The 21,154-nt window shown below is 41.8% G+C and overlaps 1 protein-coding gene across 1 annotated transcript in view; it reads left to right on the forward strand.

Moving 5' to 3' along the window:
- The window catches only part of LOC143930833 (uncharacterized), a 156,025-nt gene that overhangs the window by 44,720 nt on the left and 90,151 nt on the right, over positions 1–21,154 (forward strand). Inside the window, exons 7-11 of the mRNA XM_077455452.1 lie at positions 3,637–3,794; positions 3,900–3,985; positions 4,122–4,200; positions 13,787–13,860; positions 15,511–15,612. Of these exons, the coding sequence (XP_077311578.1) occupies positions 3,637–3,794; positions 3,900–3,985; positions 4,122–4,200; positions 13,787–13,860; positions 15,511–15,612 (499 nt within the window). The remainder of the gene's footprint in view (positions 1–3,636; positions 3,795–3,899; positions 3,986–4,121; positions 4,201–13,786; positions 13,861–15,510; positions 15,613–21,154) is intronic.

Consider the following 21,154-nt stretch of genomic DNA (forward strand, 5'->3'; position numbering starts at 1 on the left):
CCACTGTTTCTAGTGGATTCAAATGGTTGTTTTGTAGGTCTATGAAAATTTCTCCTTTTTTCTTTAAAGTCTACTCCACTAGGGAAGTGAGTACTTCTTGGCCTGTTCCCCATCAAGGCTCTATGTTTCAAATCTGTAAAGTTGCAACCCGCTCTTTTGTTCATATATTTTTTAGGTTTTCCACAGATGGTGTGTCTGCTTCTGCAGATGGTATTTTAGTAACCAGGTTGTGAAAGTAACTGTTTAATTCCCTTGGTTCTATATTGTTTTGTATTTTCTTGTTGGGCTGGTTTACCTGTGTTGGTGTACCCGACCCTCCATTTGAAATCCTTTTAGTTGTCCCTAGGTTGCTTGATGCTAGAGAAAATAAAAATGTTGTGCTCATTGTAAAAAAAAAATACTATTCTCTCTTTGAACTGATTAGTATAACTAAGCAGCATTGGTGTTTGAGGGTTTATAGCCTCTGGGGGGGCTGGCCTTCAGTTTTCTATGTGCCTAGTGTCCAGTATTGGTAATGTGGGGTTGTGTTCAGTATTGGTTATGGGGGGGGGGTCATGTTCAGTATTGGTAATGTTTGAGTTCAGTATAGGTAGTAATAGGGGGTCATGTTCAGTGTAGGTAATGGGGGATCATGTTCGGTATTGGAAGTGGGGTTCAATGGGGAGCCATGTTCAGTATTAATAACAGGAGTCATGTTCAGTATTGCTAATGGGGGAGTCATGTTTAATATTGGTAATGGGGTTCAGTTTAGTATGGGTAAGTACAGTCATGTTCAGTATAGCTGATGGGGATGGGGGTCATATTCAGTATTGGTAATGGGGGGGGTCATGTTCGGTATTGGAAATGGGAAGCCATTTTTAATATAGGTAATGGGAGTTCATGTTCAGTTTTGCCAATGGTGAGGTTATGTTCAGTATAGGCTATGGGGGAAGGGTCATGTAAAGTATTTATAATGGTGGGTCATGTTGAGTATTGGTAATGAGAGGGTCTTGTTAAGTTTAGGTTATGGGGGAACGTCATGTTGTTATAGTTATGAATGAATGAATGAATGAAATACTTATATAGCGCACAATGCGAACTGAATCGCCTCTAGGCGCTGTGGCGAGCTTTGATCATCTGCTAAAAGAGGAAGGTCTTGAGTTTTTTCCTAAAAGCCAGGTGATTTTCTTCCAGGCGGATGTTGATTGGTAGAGCATTCCATAGCCGAGGCCCTTGGACAGCGAATCTCCGATCACCCTTGGATTTATACCGGGCTTTGGGCACGAGGAGGAGGTTTTTGTTGGCTGATCGAAGACTGCGGTTTGGTGTGTAATGATTTATTTTCTCCATTAGGTATTGCGGAGCTTCTCTATGCACGCATTTGTGGGTGAGGCAAAGGGTCTTGAACCTGATCCGATTTTTTACGGTTAGCCAATGTAAGCTCCTCAGTGAAGGAGAAATGGATTCCCAGGGTTTTTTTCCTGTTATCAGCCTTGCCGCCGTGTTTTGGATCAGTTGTAATCGCGCAAGTTGATATTGTGGTAATCCTATGTAAAGCGAGTTTGCGTAGTCCAGTCGTGAATTAATGATTGTTCCAACTACCACTGCTTTGTCATTCTTTGGGATAAAAGGGATGAGTCTGCGAAGCATGCGCAGCAGATGGTGAGATCGACTGACTACAGATCCTATTTGCGCATCCATTGACATTTGTGCGTCTAAAATAACCCCGAGACTCTTCGCTTTGGTCTTTGGGGAGATAGTCTGCCCAAAGACGGTTGGTGGAGACCAGGAGGTTTTGGTTGCGGGCTTATGATTTGGGTGTAAGATAAGAAGCTCTGTCTTTGATTGGTTCAGCTGGAGGGAGTTGGTGGTCATCCAGTCCTCTATTGATTTGAGGCAGTTTTCAAGTTGTTGTTGGTGATCTTTTTTTCCATTGATCCGGAAATAAAGTTGCGTGTCGTCAGCGTAAGAGTGGAAGCAGAGATCTGAGCATCTGATGATTTGAAGGAGTGGGCGAATGTAAATGTTGAAGAGAACGGGTGACAACGGAGAGCCTTGAAGGACTCCGCAGGTGACTGCCCGAGTTTCGGAGAGGAATTTTCCTAGTTTCACTGTCTGTGACCGATTTCCTAGGAAGGACGCGAACCATTGGAGATCTATGTCTTGGACTCCGGCTACTTCTGTGAGGCGGACGAGTAGAGTATTGTGATCTACTGTATCAAACGCTGCACTTAGGTCTAGCAGTACGAGGAGACACGGCTCTCCGTCATCTGCTGCTTCGAGGGCGTCATCCCAAATCTTGAGGAGAGCTGTTTCTGTTCCATGACCCGGGCGGAAGCCTGATTGCAGCGGGTCCAGGAGTTTGTGAGTATCCAGGTGACGTTGTAGCTGATGTACTACAGCTTTCTCCATGATCTTAGAAATAGTGTTGAGGCTTGTAATCGGCCTACGGTTGTTTGGATCCTGAGGGTCCAGGTTTGGTTTCTTGAGTAGAGGTTTGACGATGCCTTGTTTGAGGATGCTGGGAACAATCCCTTTGTGGAATGATCGGTTTATGAGGTGGGTTATGGTTGGATATTGGGGGATCGTGTTGAGTATTGGTAATGCAAGATCATGTTGAGTTTGGTAATGGTGGTCATGTTGAGTTTAGGTAATAGGGTGTCATGTTTAAGTAATGGGGGGTCACATTCAGTATTGGTAATGGGGTTCATGATTAGTATAGCTAACTGAGGGGGAGGTCTTATTTGGTGCAGTTAATCGGGGGTAATGTTCAGTGTTGGTATTATGAGAGCAAGTTCAGCACAGGTAATGGAGGTATCATGTTTAGTATGTATAATGGGGGGGGGTCCTGCTCAGTATTGATAAGGGGGGGGGGGCATGTTTAGCATAGATAGTACTTATTTATGGGCCACAAAAAGTTTGGAGGTGAGGGACTTTTGCGGCACCAAATATTGGAAGAAAAATAAGAAAAGGTGTTCTAAAAAAAAAATTATACAAATTTATTTCATATACATTACACAAAATATAAAAAATAGTCAAACATTTAATACAATTCCCTATGGTCTATAATTGACACCTATTGTCTAAACACAGGAGACATTCTCTTTAAGGACCAAAAGAGGTTCCATCCCAGTACGTTCAACATGTTTTGCCATGATCGGCTTCTTCAGGAACAAGGGAGTAGAGATATTCATATCACAGAACAGCAAATATGTTACTCTTTAAACTATACATAAAAAGAAAAATCAATGCACAAGAAAAACGCATCAAAGTTACAAATTATTAATAAATAACAAAACAACAACTTTGATGCGTTTTTCTTGTACATTGATTTTTCTTAAAGAGATTGTCACCTGCGTTTAGGCAATAGGTGTCAACTATAGACCATAAGGAATTGTATTAAATGTTTGACTATTTTTTATATTTTGTGTAATGTATATGAAATAAATTTGTATCATTTTTTATTTAGAACACCTTTTTCTTATTTTTCTTCCAATATTTGGTGCCGCAAAAGTCCCTTACCTCCAAACTTTTTGTGTTTTATATTTCCTTTTGGGATGCTGGTACCAGTATTGTATATTATTTGAACAGATCCCTGTCGGAGTACTTTTTTCAATACTTATTTATGGGCATTATAGAGTTGCTCCTTGTGTGCAGATTGGATTTGGTGATCCAGGCTCTGAACAGACAGCTAGAAATGGAGAGACAGACATATAGCCAGTCCTTGACTGATCTTCAGAGTCAGCTCAATTTTTGCCGTGATCACATACAGGAGATGAAGGAATACACTGCATCCTACCAGGCCTTGCAACAAGGTAAGGGTGTAGAGGTCTGCAGATTGGTAATATAGCCTCATGTATTTTCTTCACCCTCATACTGAACCTACAGACTGGAAATAGAAACATTGTCCTGTTTTTAAGCTTTCCAGTCTCCAATGACCCGGTTGAAGCAGAACATCTTATCAGCACCAGGGAAGGTTCCTGCAAACCGGACGGCGATCTCATCGGTTAGTGCGATTATTGTCTTAGTGATATCTCTGACACATTTAACACTATGTCTGTTATATATTTTAGATCCTCCCTCTCTTAACCCGTAGATTTATGTCTTGATATTTGTCTAATAAGCCTTTTACAATTTTGCAGACATTTGTGTCATCATATCTGCAGACCAGCAGACACATGTACCAGCAGCTTCTCCATGTCCGGAATACCGTCATGGATGGTGAGACCAACTTACTAAACATACAGTGTGACGTTACATTTATACATTCCCACCATCACTGGTTTCCTGTTGGATTTGGCTTCCCTGTGGCAGATGATCAGGTACCAGCCTTGGTCTGTCCTAGGAACCCAGGAACTGGTATGGGGACTAGGATGTGGCTATTTCTGTGAAATATGTACAGTAAATCTGATTCCATAAGCCAAGACACAGATGTCATGTTACTCATGCAGCAAATGTATCATATTTTAATTCCTTTCTGTCATGTCTACCCTAATGCAGGCGGTCAGGCACCATAAATGGCTACTGTGTTCTTCACCTATAGCAGCCCCCTTTCCCATAAAACAAGCAGGCCTACCGGTACTCAGTGCCCCCACGACTTATACACAATGCTATAGTGCCTGGTCACCATGCCAGGGCAGATGCGAACTGAGAAAAGCAAACAGGTAGTTGCGGTTGGCAGACAGGCAGATAGGTTCTATGATAGCCCAGGTAAAAGTCAGGTTGAGTTCTGGGAATAGTCCAATATCCGGTTCTAGGTCATACATAGGAAAATCCAAACTAGCAGAGCAAGGCAGACAGACAGGGGGCTTGATCAGGAATTACACACATATCACTCTCTATCACAAGCACGAGACTGTAGGCTTGGCTCGCTTGTAACAGGTTTGGTTTCCACCCAGAGACTGACCACATCAATCACCTTGCAGGTGGACAAAGACATGGAGAATGCCATAGCCAAAACCAGGATTCTGGATTGAGGAGCAGGAGCGCTAGACGCTCCTGACACTTTCTTGTTTATTGAGGGACACAGGAAGTCTTTAACCACATCAATACAGTGCATTTTCACCCTCTTTCTGCCCAAGCCAATTTTCAGTTTTCAGCACTGTCGCAATTTGAATAACAATTGAGCGGTCATACAACACTGTATCCAAATTACATTTTTAGATTTTTTTCGTTCAAATAGAGCTTTCTTTTGGTATTATATGATTATCTCTGCGGTTTTTATTTTTTGCGCTATAAACAAAAGAAGAGCGACAAGTTTGAAAAAAAACAATACTTTATTACTTTTTGCTATAATTAAATATCCCAATTTTTAAAAAAAAATAATAATTTTTCCCTTTACTTTAGGCCGATATGTATCCTTCTACATAGGGGATGGTTTTATGGCATTTTTATTATTATTTTTTTTTTTACTAGTAATGGCAACGATCTGCAATTTTTATCGTGACTGTGACATTGCAGCGGACATATCGGACACTTTTGACACCATTTTGGGACCATTCACATTTATACAACAATCAGTGCTATACAAATGCATTGATTACTGTATAAATGTCACTGGCAGGGAAGGGGTTTACACTTGGGGCGATGAAGGGGTTAATTGTGTTACCTAGGGAGTGATTCTAACTGTAGGGGGCGGGGACTCAAAAGGGGAGGAGGCCGATCAGTGCTCCTCTGCACTGGGAACACATGATCGGTTTCCTCACACCTGACAGGATGTGGATCTGTGTGTTTACATCTGCGGACATCATATGATATTCGGCGGGATGGGAAGTGGTTAACCCATGGGTTATGCTGCAGCGTATAGGAGGATCGGACACTGCCAAACAAAAAACTGCAGGGCAGTCTAATAAAACTCCTATACTACCAGCATACCTCCATTTTTTGCTAGTGTCCTTGGAGGAAGAATGTATTTTCTTAAACTCTCAAAAGTTAATGACTAACCCACTTCTTTCTTGTTCATTAAGTGTCACAGGATTCAGTTATGCTGACCTAACTGGATTTTAAAGCTACCTACAGGAGGAATTGGACACTAACAAAAAAAAAAGCTATTAACCCCTCCCATTCTCATCATGCTTAATTTTGTTACAAGTGTGTCCCAGAATGGCAGAATGGGCATCTTTTCTCTACTTTTTATTTGTTTGGGTTTTTTTTGTTTCTTTATTTTAATCTTAAGATCTTTCTACTTTAATCAAGAATTGATTTGCATGAAGCTGAGCTTAGCTTTCTGCATCTATCCAGGTTGGTGTTTCCTGAGCTATAGCTTTGGAGGCTGGCACACAGGGCAGGCCCGCTCGACCGAATGTGAGGCTATCCTGAAATGTGAGGTTCTGGACTCTGCTTGTGACACTTTACAGACCCTTGTGTTAGTTTGCTGTATGGCGCTCTCTCCAGGTCTAGTGCCTTGGCACAGCCTCTGGGGTAGCCCAAACTCACTTTGTGAGTATGCCCAAAGGCATATGGAATGTGACCTTCAGGCATTGGGCTCTGCTTTCAGTGCTGTCCAAATCTTTGTATACTGCTGCAGAGTGCTCCACAGGTCCAGGACTTTGGTAAGTTTCTGAGGTCTCCTTTATCATATGTCTGAGCATAGGAAACTTCTATATTACTGGTACTATTAAACACCACCATAATGCCCGTTTCGTCCGTTTTGCAGAAGAGTTTAGCAAGTTGTGGAATGAAGTGCTGCATCAGAGTGCCTTCTGTATGTGCTTAATCAGGGGCTAAAGACTGGCACTGGAAATGTCTTTAAATGGTTTGGAGCATTAAGTCTAATGGGCAGCAATTTTCTTGTGGCTCGATGATAGAGAAGTATAGTAGCTGCCATGTTTGGATGGATTTTTTACATAACAGATATCGCTGGCATTTTCTAGTAGCCCGCTACTAGAGGAACATTTGCATGGAGAAATTTTATTTGAGACATTAGATGAAATACTTAAAAGGCGAGCAGAAACATTAAAAAAATAAATAAAAACATTATAGGAAATCTAAAATACTGGCAATCTACACTGAGTGCCATTCTAGGAAAAGTATAATACAGCTTTACTTATATCACAGAATAACGGCACTATGGACTTTGGATATTGTGGTGAGGGGGACACCAAAACTGACGTCAACAGATAATGCAGAGATAGTTTATTCATACTACATTATATAGGATAGATAGTATCTGGGTAATATTAGAATTAAAGTAGACAACAATAAGCAAATGAAGGTATATTTTGCTAAAATATATGGTGATAGAGGGATGGGGGTATCAGGCAACTTTAAGAGCGGAAGTGGCACACTGAGACGCAAATCTTATATATAAACAAATACGGGTATTAAAATATTAAAAATCACTAAGGAAACAAATTCAATATTGAGGCCTCGGGGTAAAAAAGTATCCAATATAAAAATCCATTTTGACTCTAACTGGCTGAGAGTCCTCACTTTAGGACTTCCCAATCAGTGTTTATTGTATGGTTCTATTCCCCAGAATTTTAGGTGAGTGGGATCTTTGTTGTGGCATAGGAGGAAATGTTTCAATACACTGTGCTTATCCTATGCTTTAAGGATATTTTGGACGTGTTCTTTGAAACGTACTTTTAAGGGTCTTTTGGTACGTCCTATGTATTGCAACCCACAGATGCATTCCAGGGCATAGACAGCCCTTCTGTGTTACAACATATAAAGTCTTTGACCTCATAGGTATTCCCTCACTGTACTTGTGGATGTAAAGTTGTGTTTCTTTTCATTTGGACGTTTGGATTTTGTGCATGCAAAACACCGTTTGCAGGGATAGAAATCTTTTCCTGTGAAAAACGTTAATCCTCTTGTCGGTGGGTTTAGTACCCTTTTTACAACTTTATCTTGAAGAGTTGGTGCTCTTTTGTATACAAATCTGGGATTGGTAAGTAGCACATCTTGTAGCTGTCTGTCAGCCTATAGTATATGCCAGTATCGCTTGATGATTTTTTTCTATATTTTATATTGTAATCAAAGATAATTGGTACTGTGTCTGTTCGTAACTCCCGTTTCTTTCTGTCTTTGATCAATTCATTGCGATTCATCTTGGCTACTTCTGTTATTTTTCTTTTTACAAATTGGTTATCATAGCCTTTCTTGATAAATCTATGTCCCATATTTTCAGCCTGGGCCAGAAAGTCACTTTTTTGTTGGTACAGTTACGCCTCAGGCGCATTAGTTGGCTTTTAGGAATGTTGTAGAGCCAGTTTCTATGGTGACAACTTTCTAATTGGAGATAACTGTTTCTGTCTACGTTTTTAAAATGTGTTTTTGACATTAATTTGTGTTCTTCTTGTATAATTTCCTAGTCGAGAAATTATAAATTCTCGCTAATATCCCAGGACAATTTGAGGTTTCTATCGTATTTATTGAGATTTTTCAGGATAAAAATGTCATCGATATATCTTTTGTATATCGCTGGTTCTCCATGTGTATTCTTAAAGACATTTTCCTCTTCCCACTGGCCTGGCCTGCCACGCTGGGAGCAAATTTTGCTCCCATGGCAACTCCTGTTTGTTCATGATAATAGTTCCGATTGTACCAGAAATAACTATTCTTCAGGCAGAAGTCCAAACATTTAATAACGTATTTCCCTTTGAATGCAAGGTAACGTAGTATGTGCCCTTAGGCCCCATTTGACAGCTTCACAGGCTTGGTGATGGAATATTTTGGTGTATAGTGACCATACGTCAGCCATAGCCATAATCCAGGGACCTTCTTCTTGGATACGCCTTCTTTGGTATTCACCATATGTTTGGGGTCCCTTAGATAGGCTCTGGTGTTTTGTACAGCTGGTTGCAAATAATTGTCAATATATTGGCCCATTTTGGCTGTAAGTGAATCTATTACGTTCACTATTGGCCTAGGAGGTGGATTTACTTTATCTTTGTGTATCTTCTGCAATGAATATAAAATTGGTGTGCGACAGGAGTCTGGTATTAGAAATATGGCTTTTTTGTTAAGTATATTCATTTTAGACCCAGATGGACTACTTGTTCAAGTGCTTTTCTGCACTTGAACATGGGATTGCAAAGTAGTCGGCTGTATGAACTTTCATCTTCCAATAGTTTGTTCATACTTTCATTATACTGCCCTTATCTGCTGGTCGAATGACCAGGTCTTTCCTCTTTGTGAGTTTCCGATTGCCACATTTTATATAACTTGTTTCTTCCTTTTTCTTAATCTTCAAGTCTTTTAATTCCTGTAAAACTACTTTTTTAAAAACCTCAATATGTTTATTATCTTTAACAGGGGAGTTAAAAATAGATTTGTTTCTCAATGTGCTATGTAAATTTTCCTAATTTCCTGTTGTTGGTCTGGATTTAATCGGATTTCCTGCAATATAATTCTTGATGTTTAGCTTTCTGATATATTTTTAAATACCTATATAGGTTTGAAATTTGTCTAAATTCTTTGTGGGTGCATATTTCAACCCTTTGTCCAGTACCCCAATCTCCTTGTGTGTGAGTGGTTGGCCACTTAGATTAAAGATGCCCTCTCCTTTTATTCCCTTTTTTTTTTGTTGTTTCTTCCCTGATCTACATCCTCTCTTCTTTCTGGGCTTCTTCTTGTACCCCTTGTTTCGTCTATGTTCCTCGATGAGTAATTTTCCCTGCCTCTGTCTAAAAAGAAACGATTATAGTCTGTCATATCTCTTCTTCATGTTGATTTCTCAAGGGGGCATTGTAGTTGTATGTCGGTATTGGACTATGTTCATAAGGACGATGGGTTTTCTGCAGTAGACCTCTTCTTTCTCCATGTCCATATTCATGGACTGGACTTCTTCCATGTTGCCCATATGGTTCATATGGTGGTCCCCTATTTTCCTTGTGTTCATATGGTGGTCTCCTGCTCTTCCATCCATTTTGTGGTGTGCGATCATTATACGGAGGGTCTTCTATCTACCCGATACAGGGTGTGTTGATTCTGATTTCTTTCAGAGACCACTAGCCTTTTATTCTTTTTTAAAAACCTTTGCACAGAGCTTTCCCCGATCCTCCGCTTCTAGGGTCCCCCGCCGGCGCTCTTGGCTCTTCCTCTTCTCAGTGTGCCATCATAGGAAGCCACTTCCTATTGTGGCACACCTGTGGGCTTGATCCAGAGCTTTTCTGCCCGTGTCCATAGACATAGACAGAGAAGCTCTGCCCCACTGCCTGATTCCTCATCACAGTATTTGATTGACAGCAGCAGGAGCCAATGGCTGCTATCAACCTGCCCTGTGACTGTGAGAAGGGAGAAGTAAGTCTGAGGGTGGGGCTGGAAAGGGGGAGCTTTACAAAGAAGGTTTTTTTACCTTAATGCATTGAATGCATTAAGGTTAGAAAACTTCTGCCTTTGAAATCACTTTACACTGAATCATAACTTTTTTAATGCAGAGCTGTGTGAGGGCCTGAAGATCATGGGCTTTAAATATTGCATTTCGGCCCTATCCCTTGTGCACAGAGATTTTTCCAGATTCTCAGAACAATTATTTAACAATTTTATGAACTAGATGATGATATATTTAAAGTCTTTGCAATTTTAATTTGAGGAACATTATTCTACAGTTGTTCAATGATTTTTTGATGCAGCTTACACAGATTGGTGAACTTCTGCCCATCTTTACTTCTGAGACACTCCGAATCTCTAAGAAGCTTTTTTACACCCAATCATGTTTCTGACCTGTTGCCAATTAACGTAATTAGTTGCGAAATGTTCTTCCAGCTCTTGTTTGCTAGTACCAGTTACTGCCATCTTTTTGTTGCCCTGTCCCAACTTGTTTTGAGATGTGTTGCCGCCTTAAATTTTAAAACGACCTTATTTTCTCTTAAAATGGTGCATTTTCTCAGTTTAACCACTTAACAACCGCCCATTGCCGATTAACGGCTTCAGGGCAGTTGTTTAACTCTGAGAGGCCGTTAATTAACGGCCTTTCAGAATTCTGCTCTCGCGCGCCCCCTGGGGCACGCACACGAGATCATCCGTGACCGCATCACGGATCACGGTAAACGGCCGCTCGTCGCGGCCGTTTACCACGTGATCGCTCCGTCAAATGACGGAGTGATCACTTGTAAACAAACCGGCGTCATGTTATGACGCCGGTTCCTCCCTCCCCCTCTCTGTACCGATCGGTACAGCGGAGGGGAAAGAGATCGGTGTCAGCAGCGATGTGGGCTGCATCTGCAGTGCCCACATCGCTGCTCACCGAATTTAACCCCTCAATTCCCTGCCAATACTCTGCAATACCCTGCAATATTCTGCAGTACCCTGCCATTACTCTGCAGTACCCCCCATTACTCTGCAGTACCCTGCCATTACTCTGCAGTACCCCCCATTACTCTGCAGTACCCCCAATACTCTGCAGTACCCCCCAATACTCTGCAGTACCCGCCATTACTCTGCAGTACCCCCCAATACTCTGCAGTACCCTGCCATTACTCTGCAGTACCCCCCAATACTCTGCAGTACCCCCCATTACTCTGCAGTACCCTGCCAATACTCTGCAGTACCCGCCAATACTCTGCAGTACCCGCCATTACTCTGCAGTACCCCCCAATACTCTGCAATACCCCCCAATACTCTGCAATTCCCCCCAATACTCTGCAATTCCCCCCAATGCTCTGCAATTCCCCCCAATACTCTGCAGTACCCCCCATTACTCTGCAGTACCCCGCCATTACTCTGCAGTACCCCGCCATTACTCTGCAGTACCCCCAATACTCTGCAGTACCCTGCCATTACTCTGCAGTACCCCCCAATACTCTGCAGTACCCCCCATTACTCTGCAGTACCCCCCATTACTCTGCAGTACCCTGCCATTACTCTGCAGTACCCCCCATTACTCTGCAGTACCCGCCATTACTCTGCAGTACCCCCCAATACTCTGCAATACCCCCCAATACTCTGCAATACCCCGCCAATACCCCTGCAATACCCTGCCATAAATTGCCATACCCAGCCATACTCGGAGATACCCAGCCATACACGGTGATACCCTGCAATACCCAGCCATAGACGCCCCCCCACCCCTCACCGCCCTCCGGTGCTTCTACCAACTTTTTTTTATTTTTTATTTCAGGCTTCCCAGCCTAGAGGTGAGATGTGGGGTCATATTGACCCCCAGATTTCACTGTAAAGAGGACCTGTCACCCCATATTCCTATTACAAGGGATGTTTACATTCCTTGTAATAGGAATAAAAGTGATCAAAAATTTATTTTTGGGGAAACAAATTTCAAACTAAAATAAATAAAGTAAAATGAACAATAAAAAAAAAAAAATTTAAAGTGCCCCTGTCCCCATGTGCTCGCATGCAGAAGCGAACGCATACGTAAGCCCCGCCCACATATGAAAACGGTGTTCAAACCACACATGTGAGGTATCGCCGCGAACGTTAGAGCGAGAGCAATAATTCTAGCCCTAGACCTCCTCTGCAACTCAAAACATGTAACCAGTAAAAAAAATTTAAAGCGTCGCCTATGGGGATTTTTTAAGTAGCGACGTTTGGCGCCATTCCACTGGCATGTGCAATTTTGAAGAGTGATAGTGTTCGATATCTATTTACTCAGCATAACTTCATCTTTCACTTTATGCAAAAATTGGGCTAACTTTACTGTTTTTTTTTGTTTTTTTTTAGCACAAAACTGTTTTTTCCCCCAAAAAAACGCGTTCGAAAAATTGCTGCGCAAATACCGTGTGAGATAAAAATTAGCAACGACCACCATTGTATTCTCCAGGGTCTTTGCTAAAAAAAAAATATATAATGTTTTGGGGTTCTCTGTAATTTTCTAGCAAATAAATGATGATTTTTTCATGTAGGAGAGAAATGTCAGAATTGTCCTGGGTGCTCCAGAACGCCTGATGGCGCTCCCTGCATGTTGGGCCTCTGTATGTGGCCACACTGTGTAAAAGTCTCACACATGTGGTATCGCCGTACTCGGGAGTAATAGCAGAATGTGTTTTGGGGTGTAATTTGTGGTATGCATATGCTGTGTGTGAGAAATAACCTGATAATATGACAATTTTGTGTGAAAAAAAAAAAAAGGAAAAAAAATCTTGATTTTGCAAAGAATTGTGGGAAAAAATGACAACTTCAAAAAACTCATCATGCCTCTTACTAAATACATTGGAATGTCTTCTTTCCAAAAAGGGGTCATTTGGGGGGTATTTGTACTTTTCTGGCATGTTAGGGTCTCAAGAATTGAAATAGGCCGTCAGTCCCTCAGGTGTGATCAATTTTCAGATATTGGCACCATAGCTTGTGGACTCTATAACTTTCACAAAGACCAAATAATATCCACCAATTTGTACTTATTTTTACCAAAGATATGTAGTAGTATAAATTTTGGCCAAAATTTATGAAGAAAAAATTTACTAATCTGCTAAATTTTATAACAGAAACGAAGAAAAATTAATTTTTTCGCAGAATTTTCGGTCTTTTTTCTTTTATAGCACAAAAAATAAAAAACTGAGAGGTGATTAAATACCACCAAAAGAAAGCTCTATTTGTGTGAAAAAAAGGACAAAAATTTCATATAGGTCCAGTGTTGCATGACTGAGTAATTGTCATTCAAAATGTGAGAGCACCAAAAGCTGAAAATTGGTCTGGTTATTAAGGGTGTTTAAGTGCCCAGTGGTCAAGTGGTTAAACGTTTGATTTGTTTTTATTTTCTATTGTGGATAGAATATGGGTTTATGAGATTTGCAAATCATTGCATTCTGTGTTTATGTAGATTTTACACAGCGTCCCAACTTTTATAGAATTGGGGTTGTACTTTCCGATCCAGATCTTGTATCCAGTTTCGATTTTTTTTTTCCTGCAGACTTTGATGACTTTTTAGAAAGACAAAGTAGCAAATCGGGAAACAGAGGCTTTCAACCACAGCTGCATGAAGAGGTACTATATACACAGCAATAAATAAATGAGGTATAACTATGGCCTATGGGTCACCCACTCAGCGCCACCTCAATCCTACAGTGCCAGCAGCAGGTAGATGTGTTGAACTATTCGATATCATATGTCGATGTCTCAGACATTAAAAATAAAAATTATAGATAAATAAACATATAAAATTACCAATATAAAATAGAGATGAAATCAAAACATAAAATGAGACTAAGCAGCTGTTTAAATAAATATAAATAAAGTATTACAGTAGTATAACCAAAGCTAAAGTCCTCCTTGCATCAGATAAATACTAAAACAGCGCTAAAACGAAAATAGAAATAAAAAATTGATGGTAATGAAACCATAGGGCAATGGCAAACACCACGGCCAACAGTCTTTATGTAGTAGATGGATATGTGGACAGTTCAGATAATTCACAGTCACTTTTCTCTTAGTGTGCACCTTCCACCAGATTAAGAATGCAATTATCCACCTCGTGAAGCACACACCCCTCTGGAGTACAAACTCACCAGACGCCGCTAGAAAAAGAGCCTTGTATCAGTGTCCAAACACCCCTCTGTGCTGACACCCCACTTATCCAGAAGGTCCACTGGTATAGGTACTCCGATTGTATCATAAAACATAAGGATAGATGTACATAGCGTAATCCTGTTTATTATAATGCAACATACCCATACAGCAGAAACCCCCCTTAAAGCGGAGGTCCACCCTAAAATGGACCTTCCGCTCATCGGAATCCTCCCCCCCTCCAGTGCCACAATTGGCACCTTTCAGGGGGGAGGGGGGTGCAGTTACCTGGATAATCCAGGTAACTTCACCCACTTCCGGGATAGCTCTCTGCAGAAAGGGGCGTAGATTACGCCCCTTTCCGCAAGTGCCCGCCCCTTTCCGCAAGTGCCCCGCTGCCTGCTGGGAAAACACAGATCCCAGAGGCAGCGGGGACCGTCCTTATTGCGCAGCGCGGCTCGCGCATGCGCAGTAGGGAACCGGGAAATTAAGCCGAAAGGCTCCATTTCCTGATTCCCATACCCAAGATGGCGGCGGCAGCACCCGAGAAACGATCTACAGATCGGCTTCGGGTGCCGACATCGCGGGCGCGCTGGACAGGTAAGTGTCACTATTTTAAAAGTCAGCAGCTGCAGTATTTGTAGCTGCTGGCTTTTAAAAAAAATAAAAAAACGCGGAGTCCCAGCGGACTCCCGCTTTAATCCTAGCTGCTTACATTTAAAATGCAATCAACAAGCATAAAGAATTACAATAGAGGGCGCTATCACCATCTCCAGCCATCCGCTGGAAGTGTGCTGTTCCTTGCAGACACTGTGTTAAACTTCCGGGTAGAAGACAGAGCGCGGTGGAGCGCACAACGTCACTTCTGGTTTCCGTGCTGGTCAGGCCCTAACACAGCAATATCCATAGCCTGTTCTTTAGCAGCTATTTACGCTGACTGCTGGCAGAACAATAAATCTGATTAGTTGATATGGGTTACAGTACTCTGCAAATGGTTTTTGCTTGACCAAGCAGACCCCAATCTATGTAATTTATGTTTTAGGCCGATCTAACTGCCACACAACAATGTATATTCTCTTCCTTGTATAGTGAATTTTCTGGTAGGTGATGTGAGCTGTGTTTCTTTCTCAGACACAAAGCTTTCTGACCACCCTGGAGGAACTGACACAAGAGCTGTCACTGCTGAGTCAGCAGAGAGAGAGTTTGGAGGAGCGACACGCAGGGTACAACCAGGTAATAATCTGCTGGATCGTTATTTTGAGGTCCAGTCTGGGGCATTCGTTATTCATGTTGATACAACTGTCATAAATGTATGAAATCCTCATGTTTGACAGGTCAGGCTACTAAATCAACCTCCAGAGCTGGGAAACCATATTCTCACCCGATGGTCAGTGTAATTACTCTGAATTTAAAGATCTGTATGTGATTTTGATAAGAGATAGAGTACTGCCACTCAGACTGTTCCATAAAGTCTACTATATACCAGCTATGCTTTATAATCTCAACCTTAAGCCTACTGCCCTATGCTGTACAATGTGGTCCTGTGGCTGCATTTTTAATTTTTGGTGTGTGAATACTGTATTTATGTAATGCATGTCAGCAGTCCCCAATCAATATATATAATTCTACAATGTCTGCTTGGCTTATTGAAGGATCAGTTGCCCTGCGCGTCCACTAAGAAACTTCTCAGACTCTTTCATTCTAAGAAACGTATCCACCTTAGGTGGAAACAGACTATAGCCCCTTCCTATGCCAAACGGCTTTCCTTAACTAACACTAATTTGCCCCGTTATAACCTAACATGAGCTTAGAGCAATGTGAAACAATTTGACAAGACTTGAAGACATTGGATCTCTTCAACCTACATGCCGTAAACTGTAGTGATGATCGTGTAAATGCCTGTATTTTCCACCCTTTTTTTCTCTTTATGCCTTGGTCATGCTATTCTATCATCACTTTTATGGCCAGCTCAATTTTGTCCTAAACCTTTAAACCCCATTTTGTCTTATGCGTTCGCAATATGGGACTAGTTTCCGTTGGGCTATTTTCAACTCAATTACCTCTTCTGGAAGTCTTCAACTGCCCATGGTTTCCTTCAGGGTTGGATGACCTCCATAGCATTCAGTGGTGGCACTCTAAAGGCCTTACAATGGTCCATTCTTTTCCCAGGACTAGAGGTGTATACACCTGTCAGCAGCTTCAGGAGACTTATGAGGCCCATGACCGAGAGAGCTACCGCTATATCCAAATTCGCCATTTCCTAGACTTCCTGGTTAGAAATTATGATAGTTCCTGACCTTCGACTGCATTTGAAACCAGATGCAGTACTCATCCGACTACTCAAGGCCTAGTTTTGTTACTTTATTCTTCTATCTTGGGAGCCGCTAACACTTCATCCCCCTCCTACTGCTCAAGGCGGGAGCAAGATTTTGGTGCCCTTTAATCCCCTGAGAACTGACCCAAGATGTGAGAGGCCCTTTTTCATTCTTCCTGTAACATCATAGGCCTACAGAATTTGTTCAAAGTTATATCTAAATGGTATTACACCACAGTGAGAATTGCAAAATACCTTCCTACATACCCTGTGTTGTGTTATTGGGGCTTTTCTGATCTGGGCGATATGAAGCACTTATGATGGACATGCCTCAAAGCTAAAAGGCTGTGGATTCGGGTGTATGCTTTGGTCAATACGCTCTTTCATTCTAATTTATATAAGGACAGGTGGGAAGCTCTACTTCATAGCCTATCTTGGAGTTAACAAAATGAGAAAGTGTCTTGCCAGCACACATTTGTATGACTACTAAACAAACCACTGCGAGGGTATGGGAAACACCTCTCCTCTCTTTTGAGGAGATGAAGTGACGGGTGCATGGTACGAGACGAACGAGAAGCTTATGGTGATACTCGCGGACACTAGGGGCACATTTCACATTTAAGATTTGGCAACCCTGGTTGGACCAGTTTCCAGCGACGAGCTTGCTTTCCACTTTTTTGACCTATAGGAAATTCTGGCGAGCCCACCGGTGCTGGCCTTGGATTCCCTGGGGCAGGGCTTACTTTCTTCTTCATGATTCCTTTTTTCTTTTTCTTGAAGGTATAGCTTTCTATCCTCTGGGTGGGGGTAAAACCCTTTTGCACATCAGGAGGCTTATGATATAGTTCCCGCCTCCCTCTACTTTTTTCCTTTTTATTTTATATAGAAGAGAGCTTAGCCTGTCTCTCAATGGACAGACAGAGACTGTGTGTGCCCCTCATAGCAAGTGAATTCCTATGGGGGCACTTGGGGGGGGGGGGAGCCAGGAGCATCAGTGGGGGACCCTAGAAGAGGAGGATCAGGCCTTCTTTATGCAAAACCATTGCACAGAGCAGGTAAGTATGACATGTTTATTTTTTTTCCTTTAGAATCACTTTAAAAAAAGGTGCTCCACTCTTTGGATGTTCTTCAACTTGTTTGAATTTATCTGAAGTCTATGGCTTTGTCTCAACAGTCTGAATCCCTATTTGTTTTACACACGGACCATTGGAAGGGTCAGGTGTTTTCTTGATTTACCATTTTAAGGTAGAATTGTGAGTTCTGGGTAGGTAAGGTAGAATTGTGAGGCTATGGTATCAAGGGCAAGCTCCCTCCTTTCCCTATCATGGCCCACCAGGAGTATCAGTGCTTCCTGGGCGATTCAGCATCAAGCTTCTGCTGTTTAGGTTTGTAAGGCTGCTAGTTGGTCTTCTCTTCCCATGTTTACTAAGTTCTACCAGGTAGATGTTCACGCTGATGCGGACTCCAGTTTTGGAAAAAAGATACTGCAGGCAGCTCTGTAGTAGTGTTTTTCTTCTATTCTGTTTTGGGTTTTGGGCCTCGATGCTGTGTTGCCTACCCTTCATGTTTTAGTGCTTTGGCGCATCCAAGTAGTGATGACAAGTAGTAATGAACATTAAAGTATAACTAAAGGCAAAAAGAGGGCGAGGGATTAGGACACCTGTTAGTTCTTATTGCTGTGTTCACCCCTGTTCAGGAGATTCACCTCTCTATTTGTCCTGTTTACCATTATCATTGAGATTAAAAGAGAATCCTAAATGCTGGGTTGTCCCCAGAAAAGTAATATAGGGGAAATCTTCAAATGGGGACACTAGTTCTGGTGACCTGGGCCCCCCCCCCCCCCAAAAAAAAATCAGTTTATTTGCAGAGATTTCCTCTCACTTCCTGTTTGCTATGGAACAGGATAGTTGGTGAACATAAATCTGCCGGGTGTGTAACCCTCCCTTGCTCTATCCAAAATGGAAAAAAAAAGTTTTGCCTATAGTTGTACTTTAGGAGTTCTGGTGTCCTGTGATGTATGATTAGGAAATCAGGTTTTTTGGTTTAACTGTAAAACCTTTTTCTTAGAGTACATCACAAGACACAGAGATCCCTCCTCTCTTTGACTGTTCGTCTTTGCTTGCTACAAAACTGAGGCTTAGCGGAGCTGGGAGGGGTTATGCATAGGTGAAGAATTCTGGTCTTTTATGTCCAGTGTCCATTCACCTGAAGGTGGCAGCATAACCTAAGTAATAATGAATATGAAGTGCCCTGTGTCCTGTGATTTATTCCAAGAAAATAATTTTACAGGTAAACCAAAATCATAATTTCTCTGGACTGTCACTTACACATCTCAAGTGGTTCTCCAAGTCCCAAGCTCCTCTACCCAGCCGTGAGTGCCGGCTGGGCTCTATCGCATCCCCTCCTTTCATGGAGTCAAATAATTTTAAAGCATCACTCCACTTAGTATTGAATCCACAAAACATTTTTGTGCAAACAGCACACTCAGACACTATACTCCTTGTCCTCTTCCACATGACATTGGAATACTCACCTACATCAGAGTACAGCACCTTACTTCTTCAGTAAACATATGGTAGATCTCAGGAGATCATTCGAGTCCAATTTACTCAGATCAGGTGTTCCTCAACAGCACCACCCGCCCTCAGAAATCAGAGAGGTTCTGTATTTTTCCTGTTTTGGCCTCCTGCTAGAGTCAGGGGCCCCTGATTTTGATGGGCTGTTATCTGTACTTTGTGGCACATGCGTTATTTAAATGAAATGTCCCAGGTTATCTTCTGATTGAGAGAGATGTATGTACAGAGCACTGATGACAAAGAATTCAGAGTAAATCCTAATAGTTGTTTGCAGTAGTTGTTGGATTTTGATAGGAGTATTCTGAGCCTTGGACACATGGCTTACCTGTGCTTACGTGATCTACACCCCATCTCTGCAGCGGTAATCAACATTGGGGAATGAATACATCAAACATAAAGTTTTCTTTCTGTTACGCCACACATGGGCACAGGCCGATTCCTCACAGCTGTGCTGCTTTACACGCAGATTACACCTTGCAGGGCCGTACTGCGAGTGATGCCACAGGGGAGTGCGCAGCAAGGATTAAACTGCTGCTCTGCAGGCGAGTTAGGACTTGTTTAATGCAGAAGGTCCTCGTGGAGCAGATTGAAGGGAAAGCAGTTAGAAAACACATCCCGCGTGTGAATGAGGCCAGCGCGGCCCCACGGGGCACCTTTGTAACACAATTTACTTGTGTTCAGCTGTTAAAGAGCTTTTACAGGCTATTGAGCTGGTAAATGTGCCACTGATTGTCATGTATATTATATACAGATGCAGCTTCATTAACCATTCCTCTCCTGTATGCACATACAAGTATCTTGAGTAGTTAGTGGAAATACTCCATTATAATGGGAGTGACACAGGCAGATATGACTGGAACAGCCCAGCATGTCATCTGTGTTCTACATATTATTATTAAGTTTCTTCTTTTTCAAAGTTTATATTATTGTAAATGATGTGTGATAACATTTCTATGTGTACTTTGTAACCATCTTTGAAAAGAAAAAAGTGTTACCTGCTCAGAAGAGGAGAACGTGGCCAGGGCAATACTGTAAGCAAAACCAAAAATTCCCTGCACGTCATCTAGCCAGTCAGCATAAAGAACCTAAGGCTGGCCATACATTATACAATTTTCTCATAGATTTTCTATGCAATTTTTCCTTTAGATTTACCTTAAACTATGTAGTGCAAGAACTTGCCTGATTGGATACAAATTGAAAGTGTTGTTTAGGTTTGACCTCATATTATATGGTTTTTGGTAAAACTAAAGGACTATTTACAATAAAATTGTATTATGTATGGCCATAAATGGATCGAAATTCAGCCAGTTCAGCAGGGACTGGCCAAGATTCAATCCATGTATGGACAGGCTGATTGTACCCAAGACAATTTATCAATCAACTTAGGTACATCCATTTGTCTGATTTTTTTATATTCGATTACTCTCAGTGGCTAATACTGCTAGCAGTAGTCGTTGTGCTCTACCAGCCAGGAAGGCTCCCCGTACCCCCTTCCCCAGCAGAACACAATAGTGCTGGAGGTTGCATTCCCCCAGCAACACTGACTGTATGGATGGAGGAATCTAGCGATTATAGATGGAAGGAAAGAAAATTAAGTCATCTATGCACTGCTTATAGGTGTTCTAGTCACACATTGGGTTTTCCATTTGAACACATACAGCTGCATTTAAGCAGAAAATGCAGCATTTGTGAAGAATAGGCTGTTTCTAACCTACTTTGTGTGCACATCAAATGCCCCTTAAAAAAACACGCTGTGTCAGAAGACACACAGCAAAACGCAAACAGGTCATACACAGCCTCTGAACCGGCATGTGTACTGCTCAATAAAGTCTATGAGATTTTGCTGGCCTACAGTGGACGTGCATGCTGAATTTCTTATTGAGGA

The sequence above is a fragment of the Lithobates pipiens genome, unplaced genomic scaffold (genome assembly GCF_037356315.1).
Source record: "Lithobates pipiens isolate NorthernLeopardFrog02 unplaced genomic scaffold, aLitPip1_a1.2 Scaffold_25, whole genome shotgun sequence".
Classification (NCBI taxonomy): domain Eukaryota; kingdom Metazoa; phylum Chordata; class Amphibia; order Anura; family Ranidae; genus Lithobates; species Lithobates pipiens.